This window comes from Pan troglodytes, chromosome 11, assembly GCF_028858775.2.
Source record: "Pan troglodytes isolate AG18354 chromosome 11, NHGRI_mPanTro3-v2.0_pri, whole genome shotgun sequence".
In the NCBI taxonomy this organism is placed as follows: domain Eukaryota; kingdom Metazoa; phylum Chordata; class Mammalia; order Primates; family Hominidae; genus Pan; species Pan troglodytes.
Genome location: NC_072409.2, coordinates 10487209 through 10502665, shown reverse-complemented (window position 1 = coordinate 10502665; position 15457 = coordinate 10487209). Strand labels below are relative to the sequence as shown.

The 15457-nt window shown below is 52.8% G+C and overlaps 1 protein-coding gene across 4 annotated transcripts in view; it reads right to left on the bottom strand.

Moving 5' to 3' along the window:
- The window catches only part of EEIG1 (estrogen-induced osteoclastogenesis regulator 1), a 40414-nt gene that overhangs the window by 12741 nt on the left and 12216 nt on the right, over nt 1-15457 (bottom strand). For 2 of the 4 annotated variants that reach the window (XM_063788222.1, XM_063788224.1), the window contains exons 2-4: nt 2855-2988; nt 508-628; nt 278-307 (exon numbers count right to left, since the gene is read on the bottom strand). In XM_063788222.1, the coding sequence (XP_063644292.1) occupies nt 278-307; nt 508-628; nt 2855-2868 (165 nt within the window). In that variant the 5' untranslated portion in view covers nt 2869-2988. Of the gene's footprint in view, nt 1-277; nt 308-507; nt 629-2854; nt 2989-9630; nt 9858-10425; nt 10611-15457 lie in introns of those variants that run through there. The other 2 variants (XM_063788223.1, XM_016961740.3) reach the window with 2 other exon arrangements.

Here is a 15457-nt window from a genome sequence, read left to right as displayed (position 1 = left end):
TAATGGGGTCCCAGAAAGAGGCCTGGAGAGAGGAAAGGGGACAGAAACTGGACCTTTTGCTCTGTGAACTTCTGTACCATTTATATTGCAACAACCATATGCTGCCTTTATATTGAGTGCAAAGACCATCAATAAAGATATTTCTAAAAAATAACACATCTCAGGTAGGGCTGAGTGTCTCTTGCTTGTGGCAGAAAAGGGGCTGGAGGCTTCCCTTGTGCCTGTCCCATGCCACCCCCCATCCCATCCCACTGCCCCTTCACACAGCCCCTCTTACCTTGGAATAAGCCTTCCCGCCTTTCAGCTCCTGCACAGGGAGGGAGACACGAGCAGCAAGTTGACTGAGGAATCCCAGGGACCTCATGCATCTCCCGCAATCCCCCCAGATCTGAGGGGAGGAGGGCAACGGGCAGAGCAACTCACCCCATTTTCAGCTGGGGGTGCGGACTCATGAGGGGAGGGGCCTATAGCCCAGCCCAGCAGCCCCACATGCGCCCTTGGCCTCACCTTGCGCACAGACACGCGGAAGACACAGGGGTCCAGCAGGCCGGTGGCCGGGTTAGCACTCATCTTACACACGAAGGTGAACCTCTTTCGCCACCGCACGCAGTTCTCCTGTACCTCCTCCCTGTGGGCCAGAGGCGACAGGTGAGCACAGGCACACACATCCGCGCCAGGGGACTCCATGTGGTACCAGGGACATGGCACTCCCCATTGGGACTGAGGCGGTGGGAAGCTCCACTTTCACTCTGTGTCACAAAATAGCTGTGTTTTCACCACAAGAATGTACTCGTGTAGTTGTTGTAAAAACAACAGTGAAAACGTAATAAAAATGAGACAAACACAAGGCAGGGGTGAGGTGAGCTAGGGCAGCTGTCCCTCCCCAGGAAGCCTGGCAACCTGCAGAGCCTCCCTCTGTACCCAGTGCTGCTCCCGCCACCTTGCTCTTAGACCTTGGGCAGTTCCCTGCACTGCCATTACCTCCTCCAAAGCCAGGCTCTGCCAACTGCCTCATGACCCTCACAATAGTCTTAGGCTGGACTACTCAGCCCATTTCAAAGATGAAGAGACCGAGGCTAGGCAAGCTGCCCCACACCTCCCAGCCAGTAGATAGCTGAGCTGGGCCCGAAGCCTGGTTCCTCCTGACTCCAGAGCTGCCTTCTTCATCACTAATAACAACAATGGCAATAGTAACAACAGCTGATACCCACACAGTGCTTCCCATGTGCCAGGCACTGTTCAAAGAACTTCACAAGAGCCAGCAGGCCCTGGAGCCTGCTCCAAGTGCCAGAGAAAGGTGGTCATGCCAAACCTTTCCAACCTCTGTATGGAGCAGCCACATCATCAGCTCAATCCCCAGTCAAAGAAACCGGGGGCCCGGAGGCTAAGACCCTCACCTGAGGCCCACCACAGGTAAGAGCAGAATGGGGATTAACCCAAGCAGTTGGACTCTGGGTGCGGAGACAGCGACCTGGGGGCTTCAGCTTCACCAACACTAAGCAGAGGGCTCTGGTCTTCTAGCCCCCCGGTTCCTCCTGAGTTGGAGAGCATGACCATGCTGAAAAATTCAGCACCCCTTTACTGGAGAGATGCTTTGTGCCCTGGGAGTGAGTGGGAGCCAGTGGCAGCAGCTCATCCAAGCCCCTCCCAACTGCTGCGGGGGCCTTGGCAGGATCTGGGGGTGGCAGCGGCACGTGGCAGAACCGAGCTCCGCATCCCCGAGCAGCTCCCCATCTCCATACAGCCTGCCTGGCAGAGCCCGTGCTCAGGAAGGGGCGGCCAGGGAAGGGAGGAGACAGTGTGAGAGACGTTATCTCCAGCTCATCCCACCTAAGCACAACCGCCAAGGGGACAGCTAAGGAAGTGACCCGAGGAGAGTGGGTTAACTGCCAGATCGAGGCCTCGGGGCAGAGGGTCGGAGAGGGCCGCAGCCAAGCCTCCCCTGAGCATCGCCAGGTTTGCTTTGCATGGCAGCCTTGCAAGGTGGGCTCTATGCCACCCCTTCTACTGCTGAGGGCACTGAAACTCCAAAAGAAGGCCACCCTACCCGCCACTCGAGCTCATATCCCCAGTGATTGGCAAAGCAGGATTTAAACCCAGGACTGTATGACTTCAGAGTCAGGGCTCTCAGTCGCCACTTTGGCTCAGGAGCCCGGGAAAGCCTGGCGAGGAGAACCTGTGGTGTTGTGGGGCCTGTAGTACCCTGCTCTGCCCCGAGGCACCGCCCAGGTCTCTGAGTGCCAAGCAGGTGCTGGGATGAGCCACTGCAGACTGTATTTACCCAGTGATGACTCAGTGTCACCAGGAGAGGGCGGGGGAACAGATGAATCAGGGAAGGTGACATTCAAGCTCAGGATAGAATGAGCCTGGGGAGTAGCCAGGTGGAGGAGACAGTTCCAAAGAGAGAAAACAGCATGAATGAGGGAGTCCCGTTTCCTTAGCCAATGAAAGCCCCTAAGCCTCACTTTCTATGAGGAGCCCCCTCCAGGCTCCACAAGACTCTGAGGATGTGACCAAGGCTTACCCTGTGCTCCTGCCAAGGCGGTGACAAGGGTCAAGAGGGCAGGCAGACCTGGGCCACACCCTGCACACTCACTAGGGCACACCGCCCCTGTCGTGGCCGCTGTTGTGGGAGCACTGAGTGAAATGAATCCTGCAAAGTGCCTGGCCCGGTGAAGGCTCTGTGATGTCACCAGAATGCACCTAGCTTGTTAGGAGGGTGAGCTCCAACAACCCTCTGCAACCAAGACTGGGGACAAGCAGAAAGGTCAGGGCTGAAGACGGGAGGACGGGACAGATCTAATCCCTATAGGCAGGTGCCACAGGAGTGGGGGCCCTAGGCTGGGGGCATCACCTGAGCCTAGTCATGCTGGCTCCACTTATTCATTCATTCTTGATGATGATTCATTTATCATCAAACAACTGAGCACCAGTGTGTACCAGGCCCTGTTCTAGGCACTCGAACCACGGCAGTAACCAGCTTACATTCTGGTGGGAGGAGAAAGAAGAAGACCAAATAAATAAGAAAAATACCTAGTAGTGGAAAGGAAGAACTCAAACTATATTAACAGATGACTTGGTCTTTCATACAGAGAACCCTTAAGGAATCCACTAAAAAACTATTTTGTTTTATTTATTTATTTTTTTGAGATGGAGTTTCGCTCTCGTTGCCCAGGCTGGAGTGCAAGGGCATAAACTCAGCTCACTGCAACCTCTGCCTCCCGGGTTCAAGCAATTCTCCTGCCTCAGCCTCCTGAGTGGCTGGGATTACAGGTGCCCACCACCAAGCTCGACTAATTTTTCTATTTTTGGTAGAGACGGGGTTTCACTGTGTTGGCCGGGCTGGTCTTGAACTCCTGACCTCAGGTGATCTGCCCCCCTTGGCCTCCCAAAGTGCTGGGATTACAGGCGTGAGCCACCACACCTGGCCATTATTATTATTATTATTATTTGAGACAGAGTCTCACTCTATGGCCCAGGCTGGAGTGCAGTGGCACGATCTCGGCTCACCGCAACCTCCACCTGCTGGGTTCAAGTGATTCTTGTGCCTCAGCCTCCTAAGTAGCTGGGATTACAGGCATGTACCACAACACCTGGCTAATTTTTGTGTTTTTAGTAAAGATGAGGTTTTGCCATGTTGGCCAGGCTGGTCTCGAACTCCTGGCCTCAAGTGATCCATCTGCCATGGCGTCCCAAAGTGCTGGATTACAGGCATGGGCCACAATGCCTGGCCTCATACATGATTACAGGTGTGGTGGCTCATGTATGTAATCCTAGCACTTTGGGAGGCCGAGGCGGGCATGGATCACTTGAGGTCAGGTAGCTATAGTTCCAGCTACTCGGGAGGTTTAGATGGGAGAATCTCTTCAACCCAGGAGGCCGAAGTTGCAGTGAGCCAAGATCAAACCACTGTACTCCAGCCTGGGCAACAGAGTGAGACCTTGTCTCAAAACAAACAAAGAACAAAATAAAAATAAAAATAAAAATGCATGAGTTCAGAAAAGTTGCAGGATACAAGATCAATATACAAAAATCAATTATTTCTATATATTGGCAAACACAGTGAAAAGAAGAAAGCAATTCCACATACAATAGCATCAAAAAGAAAAAAATACATAGGAATAAATTTAATAAAGTACAAAATACATACTCCAGAAACTACAAAACATTGCTGAAAGACATTAAATTTAGGAAAGACATCCCATGTTCATGGATCGGAAGACATGTTGTTAAGATGATACTCCCAAATAGTTCTAAAATTCATCACAATCCCTATCAAAGCCCCACGCTGGCTTCTTGGCAGAACTTTGACAAGCTGATCCTAAACTTTACATGGAAATCCAAGGGACCAGAATAGTCAACATAATCTTTAAAAAGTAAAACATCATTTAAAAATTCACGCTTTTGATTTCAAAATATCTACAAAGTTACAATAATCAAGAAAAGGTGGTCCTAGCATTAGGACAGACACAAATGGAATACAACTGAGATTATCCAGTTTACAAAGGTTTAGAAATAAACCTTAGAGACCAGCCTGGCCAACACGGCAAAACCCCATCTCTACTAAAAATACAAAAATTAGCTAGGCATGATGGCATGTGCCTGTGATCCCAGCTACTTGGGAGGCTGAGGCACAAGACTCACTTGAACCCAGGAGGCGGAGGTTGCAGTGAGCCAAGACGGCACTACTGCACTCCAGCCTGGGCGACAGAGGGAGACTGTTTCAGAAAAAAGAAACCAACCTTCACTTTTATGGTCAATTGATTTTTGACAACAGTGCCAAAATAATTCAGTGGGAAAAAGAATAGTCTTTTCAACAAATGTTTCTGGGACACTGGATATCAAGATGCAGGAGAATGAAGTGTGTGTGTGAGGGGGGTGGTGCACAGGGCTATCTCATGCTATATACAAAAATTAACTGAAAATGGATCAAAGATCTAAGTGTAAGAGCTAAACTATAAAATGTTGAAAAAAAGCATATGGGTAAATCTTCATGACCTTGGATTAGGCAACTATTTCCTGGATATAATACCAGAAGTACATGTGATAAAAGAAAAATATAGATATATTGAATGTCATCAAAATTAAAAACTTTTAGTGGGGCACAGTGGCTCACACCTGTAATCCCAGCACTTTCGGAGGCCAAGGTGGGAGGATCACTTGAGGCCAGAAGTTTGAGACCAGCCTGGGCAACACAACAAGACCCCATCTTTACAGAAAATTTTAAAATTAGCCAGGAGTGGTGGTGCATGCCTGTAGTCCCAGCTACTTGGGAGGTTGAGGCAAGAGGATGACCTGAGCCTAAGAGTTTGAGGTTACAGTGAGCTATGATTACACCACTGCACCCCAGCCTGGGTGACACAGTGAAACCTTATCTTAAAAAAAAAAGAAAAAACAAAACAAACAAAAAACCTTTTGCACTCCAAAGGACATCATCAAAAAAGTGAAAAGACAAACCACAAAATAAGAAAAAATACTTGCAAATCAGATATATGAGGGACTGGTATCCAGAATATATAAAGAGCACCCACAACTCAATAAAAAGACAAAAATCCAATTAAAAACGGGCAAAGGATCCAAATAGACATTTCTCCAAAGAACATACACAAGTGGTCAACAAGCACACAGGAAGATGCTCAACATCATTAGCTATTAGGGAAATGAAAATCAAAACTAAAATGAGATACTACTTCACACCCACTAGGATGGCTAGAATCAAAGGCAAAGATGTGGAGAAAGTGGAACCCTCATACACTGCTGGTAGGAATGTAAAATGGTGCAGCCCCTTTGGAAAACAGTATGGCAATTCCCCAAAAGGTGAAACATAGAGTTATGATATGACCCAGCAATTTCACCCCTAGGTATATATCCCAGAGAAATGAAATGTGTCCACACAAAAACTTGTACACAAATGTACATCACAGAATTATTCATAACCAAAAAGTGAAGGCAACCCAAATGTCCATCAACTGGTAAATGGACAAATAAAATGTGTTCTATGCATACAATGGTGTATCATTCAGCAATAAAGAGAAATGATACACTTCTAACTGGGGATTAACCTTGAAAACATGAAGCTAAATCAAAGCAGCCAGCCAAAAAGAACTATAGAGTTTATTATCTCATTTATATGAAATGTCCAGAATAGGCAAATCCATAGTGACAGGAACTAGATTGGTGGCTGCCAGGGATGGAGGATGATATGGTCTGGCTCTGTGTCCTCACCCAAATCTCATCTCAAATTGTGATCCCCACATGTCAAGGGAAGGACCTGGGGGGAGGTGATTGGATCATGGGGGTGGTTTCCCCGATGCTGTTAACATGAGTGAGTGAGTTCTCATGAGATCTGATGGTTTTATAAGGGGCTCTTTCCCCTTTGCTGCTGCTTCTGTCTCCTGCTGCCATGTGAAGAAGGTCCTCGCTTCCCCTTCGCCTTCTGCCATGATTTTAAGTTTCCTGAGGCCTCGGCACCCATGTGGGACTGTGAGTCAATTAAACTTCTTTCCTTTGTAAATTACCCAGTCTTAGGTATTTCTTTATGGCAGTGCGAGAACAGACTAATACAGGGGACTTGAGGGGAAAAGGAGTAACTGCTAATGGGTTTGGGATTTCTTTCTGGGGTGATGAAAATGTTCTAAAATTGGTTGTGATGATGGTTGTGCAACTGTGAGTATACTAAAAACCACTTAACTGTACACTTTAAATGGGTGTATTGTGTGGTATGTGAATTATATCTCAATAAAGCTGTTAAATACATGGTAGGTCAGATAAATAGAAAAATGGAGAACACCACAGGGAAGGTGAGTGGGGAGTGCAGGTAGCGATGAGGTGTGGCTGCTTCAGGTGGGGAGTTAGGGATGGCCCTTAGGGCAGTGACATCTGAGCAAGGCTTGGACTGAAGTGGGGACTGAGCAAAGACAGGGGAAGAGCCCTCCAGGTGAGGGAGCAGCAAGTGCAGAGGCCCTGAGGCAGAAACACACTTGGCAGGTAGAAAACTAGTGCAGAGGACAGTGGCTGAAGAGGAGCTGGGGGGAGATCAGAGGGGATGAGATGGGTGAAGGAGCAGGGGCAGGTCCTGCTAGACCTCAAGGGTGTGAGAAGACTGCATCTGATTCTGACAGCGGCTCTGTCTTGCCCCGGTGGACTGTGGCTTAGGCAGAGGCTGAGAACAGCCACAGAGGAGGAGAATGGAAGGGCAAAGAGAGCAGAGACACTTCCCAGGCAGCCAGAGGAGGCCCAAGCTTGAAAGGGGGAAGGCTGGGGAGTGGCCATGGCTCCCCACACTTCACCTAGGGTTGGAAGCAGCTGCTGGAGGCCTGGGGAGGCAGCTCGGTGCTCTGGGCATGTTGAAACACCCAGTGGAATTGGGATTAGTGTCTGGGAACAAAAGCTCACAGTGAATTGTGGGCTTTCTCCCTTTCCTTTTGAGAGTTTGCTGTGGGAACGCCAGCCAGGAAGCCTAAGGCCCACTTGCAGTTCCAGGGCCAAGCCAGAGAAAGCCACCTGGAACCCTCCTAGCTCAGGTAACAGGCACATTCCCCCCTCCACAGGAAGAGCTCACAGGGTCAGCACTGGGCCTCCCTCCTGTTTCTACAGGGCTCTGAACAATCACCTATTAGAAGCCACCACTCCCACGGGAAGAGGCAAGCAGCCTCGCCCTGGCCCACGGCCAGAGGTCACAGCAAGGGTAAAAAAAAAAAACACAGCAGCAGCGGCCACCTCCTGAGGGCCTACTGTGTGCGGCCCAGAACTCTTCAACACTGAAAGGTGACTGCTACCACAGCCCACTTTACAGATGAGGAAAGTGAGGCTCAGAAATGCTGCGTAACTCATCTGAAGTCACAGCAGAGCTAGTCTCGACCCCAGCCCCATCTGCGTCCAGACCCTGTGTCACAGATGGGACACAGCTATGCAGCTGCTCTCAGGGCCCACACTGCCTCCCCCTCAGCCCCGGGGCCCCTCTGGTGGGAAGCAGCTGGGCACCCCCAGGCAGGTGGCATGAAGTCCCATGCATGGGGCAGGGATCATGGGGGGAGATGAACACAGGCTCAGGCAGGGTGGGGTAAGGGATGCTTGTGATGGGAGGTGGGAATGAGGATGCCAGGCAGGCAGCCATGAGCCCCAGGTTGGGAGCTGGCCAGGTCAGGACTGAGGACATCTCAGAGCCTTGATCCATTCAGAAACCTTTTATGAAGCCCCCACCAGGTGCCAGGCACTGCTGAAGGCTCTGGGAACACAAGCAATAAACAGAGAAGACAGAAATCCCTGCCTTCAAGGGGCTTATACTCTGGCAGTGGGTGGAAGACAGACAAAACCAGGCAAATGCATACCAGCTAGCCTGGGGTGCAACAGAGAAAAAGGAACCAAGGAAGGAGACAGACAGTGCCCCAACAACGGGGGCACCAGAGAATGAGGGCCAGAGAAGGTCTTCATGGGAAGGTGACATCTAAGCAAAGACTGAAGCGAGTGGCCACAGATATCTGGGGGAAGAGCAATCCGGGCACGAGGAACAGCAAGTGCAAAGGCCCCAGGGTGGGAATGTCTGTCGCGTTTGAGGAGGAGCTGGGGGCCAGTGTAGCTGGGGCGGAGGATGCCGGGGCAGGCGTGGGCCAGGGAGACTGGAGAGGCAGCCTTGGTCCTAAGCTTACAGAGGGGCTGTATGGAGGGGCAGTCCCCACGGTGTCCACGTGTATGCGACTGGTCACAGCAGCAGAAGTTGGGCAAAAGTGGGAAGTAATGAGGACTGCTCCGATGGCACCCAGCAGGCAACGCCAGAAGAGAAGGAGGGGAGGGAGGGCAAGCTGTGCTCCCCAGCAGGGTGGGACGGCCCCATCAGACCTGCAGGAAGGGAACATGCAGAAGGGGAATCTACATGACCCCATTTTTATTTAATTTTTTAAAGTGACATATGTAAATGTCCACAAGCACACAGAAAACAGGAGATGCCCACATCAAATTGCAAATGAAGGCCACCTCTGGCCACTGGAGTGTCTGGAGATTGGGGTGAGTAGGGAAGAAAAGAAAGGATGAAGATGGGCATGGTGCCCCTTTTTTCCTTCGTCTTGAACAGAAAGTATCCGTTGTGAGCATTTCTTAAAGCACACCTGACCAAAGGAAACCCAATCCCCGGCAGTCCTGGGGACTGCATTGTGGCCCAGGGTGGAAATGCAACTCTGCAGAACGACCCCACCCCAGTACTATGAGACCCTGGAGGGAGGGCCCAGGGTCCTGAGAGCTGAGTGCCACCAGGGCCGGCTGTGACCTCCATGGCCTGCGAGTGCTAACAGGGCAGACCTGGGCTGCTGGGTGCTGTGCACGCCAGTACCCAACACATGTCTCCAGTGACCAGAGGCACAACCAGCTGCCTGTCTCAGAAAGAGGAAAGTGTAAAAAAACTAAAATGAGCACCTATGAAGAAAAATTATAAATAAGATGTTTATTAAGAAAACAGGCCAGGCATGGTGACTCATGCCTGTAATCCCAGCACTCTGGGAGGCTAAGACAGGAGACTCACTTGAGGACAGGGGTTGGAGACCAGCCTGGGCAACATAACAAGACCCCACCTTGATTAAAAAAGAAAAAAGAAATAGGACCACGGACCCTCCTTACTGCCCACCACCACCTACTTACCCTAATGTGGCCCAGGTCTGGGCTAGAGAACTGAAATTTTAAAATGATAGAAGCAAGGTCCGGAGAAGGAGATTGTTTTAACCCAGAATCCTGGACTTCAGGCTCCCTGGCCAAGCAGCTTATTCACACTGGTATGAAGGGATAATGGCCAGAAGGCAGGCAGGGAGCTCAGTGCAGGTCTGACCAAAGGTGGGGTGGAAGGGTTATCAGAGACTCTTTCTTCGTTTCTGTCCAAGAGTTGTTTCCATAATTGAAATTTAAATTGAAAATGAGAAAAGGGTATGGGTTAGGAAGGCTCCTTATAAGCAAAAGGGATCTGAACCCTCAGCCACCTGGTTCAAGGCCTGGGTCCTCCCAAGTTACCAAGTGGAGTCACCCCATGCAGTACATGGGACCTGCTGGCAGGGCTGGCCGCCCGCCTGGGAAGAGACAGTGATGAACGGCCCTCCCGGGCCTGGGGTTGCAGGGCGTGCTTCCCCAGCTCCCCGCTGCCAGGAACAGGTAATTACAGAGACTGGGTTTCATTTTTAGCTTTAAGATATACAATTAGACATGTAAATCTCAGCAAGGCGGGACAAGCCCTGCACCCACCACAGCCACTGTGGCCATCCCAGCAGTGGAATTTGGCTATTTCTGGGCTGTCTGGAAACAGCAGAACACCCCACCAGGCTGGTGTCCTTGGCCCAGCAGAACTCTCCAGGAGCTCTCCCAGCCCTGGGAAGGCTGCCCAGTGACCTGACCACCCTCTGACCCATCCCAGGAAGCACGCCAGGTGGTGTGGGGAGACACACAGACCTGTATCCCAAATCGGACCAGGACCTCCACAAGGCATCCACGAGGACTGACTGTGGTGCCGGCTCGGGGTGCGGGACACAATGCGAGCAACCTCCTGGAGGAGCCCCTGGTTGAGAGGGGGAGACGGCCATTACACAGGAATGACTGCAGTCACCGCCAGTCTCCCAGGAAGGAGAAGGAGCTACAAGGGCGGTGAACAGAGCAGGCTGGGGGCAGGAGGCCGAGAAGCCTCCCTGGATAGTGACATCAGAGCCGGGACCTCAGGCAGTCAGCTGGGTGAAGACCTGGGGGGAAGGAGGTCCCAGGCAGTGGGAACAGCACAGGGAAGACCCAGAAGGAGGGAGGTGGCTCCCGGGAAGAGCCTCCCTGGAAAGCCGGGGGGTGGATGAGGCTGGTGAGGAGGAGAGGCCACCAAGTGACTCGGGGAGCCCCATCTTGGTGAGCCTCAACTTCCTCATCTGTAAAAGGATGACCTGCCCATCACATGGGGCTGTTGGGGTGACTCTGTGGTCCCACAGCACCTCTCTCCACTGCTCAACAGAGGGAGGATGCAGAGAATTCTGCCTCTGTGGTCCCGAGGTCAGTTCGCTGCCACATCCCCAGCACCTGGCCCCAGCCTGATCCAGCATTACTGCCCAGTAGGTGCAACAAGAAGATCCCAGAGCCTTGACAACCCCAGGTCTCCATCACCAGGGTGACGTGGGGCCAGGTGCCGTAGGGCTGTGGGAGCCACCTCCTGGCCTCAGGCTGCCAGGCTCACAGGATTCCTACAGACAGGGGTCAAATGGGCCCATCAGGGGCTCTCCTCAGAGTTGGAGCAAAAGTGCATGCCTGGCTGGCAACCCTCACAGCAGCAGAAAGTCAGGAAAAAGGAATCCGGGTATCACTGGGGCAGTCCAACCTCTGTGACAGGGCTCCAGCCTGACCCACGTCCACTCTCAACACTTCGCCTTCCCAGTTCCAGTACTCAGAGACACACATCTCATCTCCACTGGGTGCCCAGCACGAAGCCCTGGGGGGGCAGGTGCTCAAACTCACAAGCAAAGAGAGGGGTGAGGTCCAGCAGGACAGGGGTTCTCAGATAAAAATATCCCTGGCAGCCAGGCGCGGTGGCTCACACCTGTAATCCCAGCACTTTGGGAGGCTGAGGCGGGTGGATCACCTGAGGTCAGGAGTTCGGGACCAGCCTGGACAACACGGTGAAACATGAAACCCCACCTCTACTAAAAATACAAAAATTAGCCAGATGTGGTGGTGGGCACCTGTAATCCCAGCTACTTGCGAGGCTGAGGCAGGAGAATCTCTTGAACCCGGGAGGCGGAGGTTGCAGTGAGCCAAGATTGCGCCATCGCACTCCAGCCTGGGTGACAGAGCAAGACTGTCTCAAAAAAAAAAAAAAAAAAAAACAAAAACCAAAAACCAAAAAACATTCCACTGGCTCATGACAAACGAAGATTCCCAGTGAGCCCTGCCAGAACCACAGACTCCGCAGGACAGGGTTTCTTTTTGTGAGGGGCTGTCCTGCGCACTGCGGGATGTTCAGCAGCACCCTGCCAGTAGCACAGCCCCAGGTGTGACAACCGAAAATGTCTCCAGAGATCGCCAAATCAACCCTGGTTGAGAGCCACTGCTGCAGGTCTTAAAAGGGCATTTTAAACAAGCTCCCAGGTGATTCTGATGCAGGGAGCTGGGCACCCAGCTAAGAGACAGTAGCGCTCTGACAGGCGTGTGGAACTCCAGGTTCCAGCTGTGCTCCTGGGTTCCTGACAGTGCTGGTCCCCCAGAACAGGGCCCCATCACTTAAGTCCATCACTTAAGTCCCTTGCCTGCCATCCGTCTGCCCCTCCCTCAGCCACGCTCACTCCCACCCTGCCTGCTCTCCCAGCCCTTGGCCTGGTTCCTGGAGGAGTGAGCGGCAAAGTGATGCAATCAGAGTTCCCGGCTGATGAAACCCAGCCCAGGCCAGAGAGCGAGAGTCTAATAAGGAAACAATTTAAATCGACAACATCTGCCTTGTGCTTCCCCGAAGAGAAGAGAATACAGCCGCCTGGGAGGAGCCTGCCCCGGGGACCAGCCAAGGCGTCCGTCCAGGGGCTGAAGAGCCAGCGTGGCAGCACAGCAGCGTCTGGCTCCTGCCAGGGGTTCAGGGGGAGCAGCTCACAGTCCTAGCACGGCCAGGACCTCCTCCTGCAAGGAGGCAGCAAGAAGTTTCTGGAAGCCAAGCCACTCTGGCCAACACTGGAGCACTCAGAGCAGCCACCTGGCAGCCCCAAAACACTCTTTGTTCCCCTGCCAAAGACACCCCTATTAGCAGTGGCCTGGGATTGGCGGGTGGGCCGGGAGGGAGGCTGACATCATAAGTGACCCAAAGAAGCACAGAGTGGACAGCCCACTGGGGCTTCAGAAACTCCAAGATGGAAAAGGGGCAGGGCATGGGCACAGGGTGGAGGGAAGCCAGGTCATCCAGGCTTGCTGGGAAAGCGTCAGGGTTAGGTGAAAGGATCCCAGAGTCAGACACATCTAGGTCTGAATCCTGCTGCTCACCGGTCAAGCAGCAACCTTGAGACTGATCTTCAAGGGAAACCCCACACAAGCTGGGCATGGTGGTGCGTACCTGTAATCTCAGCTACTCAAGAGACTGGGACTGGAGGACTGCTTGAGCCCGGGAGTTCAAGACCAGCCTGGGCAACATAGCAAAACCCCATCTCAAAAAAAAAAAAAAAAAAGCCCATGCAGGCAGGTGTGGGCATCCCTATTTTACAAGCACAGGCAAGTGGCTGCCCTGCTCTGTCCTCTGTACCCAGAGTCAGGTTGTGCAGATGCCTTGAGCTACTGCCCAGGCAAACGCCCTGTTAACGCCATTCTCCAGATGCAAATGATCACTCTCTCTTGCTCTTACAGCCCAAGAGGCGAGCAGGCCATTGAAGGGACCCAAAGTAAACTACTGGCTTTAACCAAGAATCTCATGCACCTGGGCAAAGATGCCCCTGGCACCCAGCATGGCCCAGCCTGGCTGTTTCCCAGGCACCCTCCTGTGTGCCAAGTAATTCTCAAGCATCATCTTCCTGCTTCTACTTCACAGATCAGGAAACAGACACTTGGGGAGTCCACACAGTCGCTGCAGGTCACATGGGAGGTAAACGGGTGGTCTGTACTCCCAGGCCCCCCTTCAGGAACCCACCCCCACTTCCTGATCTTGCAGAATCCCTGGGAAATCTGCCAAGGCAGTACAGCCATTCTCCAGAGATTGTGGCATGGGCTAGCGACCCTGGACCCCGTGCTGTGTGGGCTGACCCTTCACCTTGAGTCTCAATCCCAGGGAAGAGGCTTTGAGACCAGGTTTATGCCAAGGGAGGGATGGTCACTGGGTCAAAGTGTAGGGCCAATGGGGTGTGGCTCTGAGCCAAATCCGTCAAGACCTGCTGGTGTCGGGGACCACGTTAGGAAGTCCCAAGTTAGGAGGGAGAAGTGGGAAAAGGCCCCCCAGCAGGCAAGCTCTGCAGAACTTCCAAAGATGAGCCCTCCATCTCCTGAACACTTGCTGCATGTCAGGCACCGAGCCAAGCACTCTCCCTGACCCCAAGAATCCACACCCAGCCCTAGGAGATGGGTGCTGTCAGCCCATTACCCCATCGCAGCCAAGGAAATTGAGGCCCCAGAGCAGGGAAGTCACCTGCCCAAGGTCTACTGGCCGGGAGAGGGCTGTGACCTAAAGCCACGGCTGTCTGACCCCAGAGCTGCAAGCTGGGCTCCCATGCCAGGGTTGGGCCCAAGACCCCAGCAGTTCAAAGCAAGAAGACACAATGGGTGTCACACTGGGCTGTGGTAGCAGCTTCCCCTCCCCAGGATCCATGCCCACAGCAAACACAGAGCTTGGGGGCTGGCTCTGCTCGGGGGACTTCCCTTCCTGCACCCACCAGTCTCCCAGCAGGCCTGCCCACAAGGCATTGGGAAGCAGAGACTGGGGCTCAAAGCCAGGCTCTGGTACCCACTGGACACTTGACTTTTCTGGGCCTCAGTCGCAGTTCTGTCCCTGTCTCACAGAGTTGCTACAGGACCTAGCACAGTGGACACCCATGCTGAATGGGGGCAGGGACTAGACCTCCAGAAGTAACTACTGACAGGCACCTGGAGTTCCCCTCTGAGGCAGATGGTCCAGCAGGAAAAGCTGGTCACACTGTCCCCTACCCTCTTCTCCACCCCAGGACCATAGATCAGGATATTTCCCCGGGTCTTTTTTTTTTTTTTTTTTGAGGTAAGGGGTCTCACTATGTTTCCTGGGCTCAAATGATCCTCCTGCCTCAGCCTCCTAAGTAGCTGGGATTACAGGCGTGAGCCACCAAGCCTGGCTTCCTTAGATCTTAAACCTGGCTGGGACACCCTGGTTGGGACATCCAGGGAGGGGGACCAGCAGGTGGCCTAGGCATGCCTGAGCCACTCCTGGCTGACTCATGCCTGGGTGGTGGTTGATTCACCCAAGGAGGAAGGGGAGAGAGAGGAGGAACGGATTCCCATCCCCAGGGCCTGGCTCTTCGAATGACTAGACTCAAGTCATGGGGCTGCCTCTGTCCTCTCTATCCTTACCCTCCATCCCAGCCCATCCCAAGGGCACCCCCTACACACTGCAAGTTTCCTCTTCTAGGCCTGGGTCTTAGGTTCCTGTCTCCCAGAGTGTGGAGGTCCTGGAGGAAGGGCCTCTGTTTTGCTCACTGCTGCTTCCCCTGTCGCAAGGATGGTGCTGGGCACACGGTAGGTCAGTAACTAACTAATGACTAAATGAGCGCCCTTCATACCCCTGCTCCCGTAAGGGCTCCCCTAAGCCTTCTTGTGCCACCTTCATGGAAGGGTAGGGCCATATTCTCTGCAGAGTGTAAGGGGCCAGGGGTCACTGCCATTGCTGGCTCTGCCACCCAGCTGTTCCATACAGTATGCCCTAAGGTTCCCTGGACTTCTGAGGTGACCAGGAGATAATCGTGAATCGCTCCGCCAAAGTCACTTTTCCTCCCAGCCCTGCACAGACTCAGACCTGTTT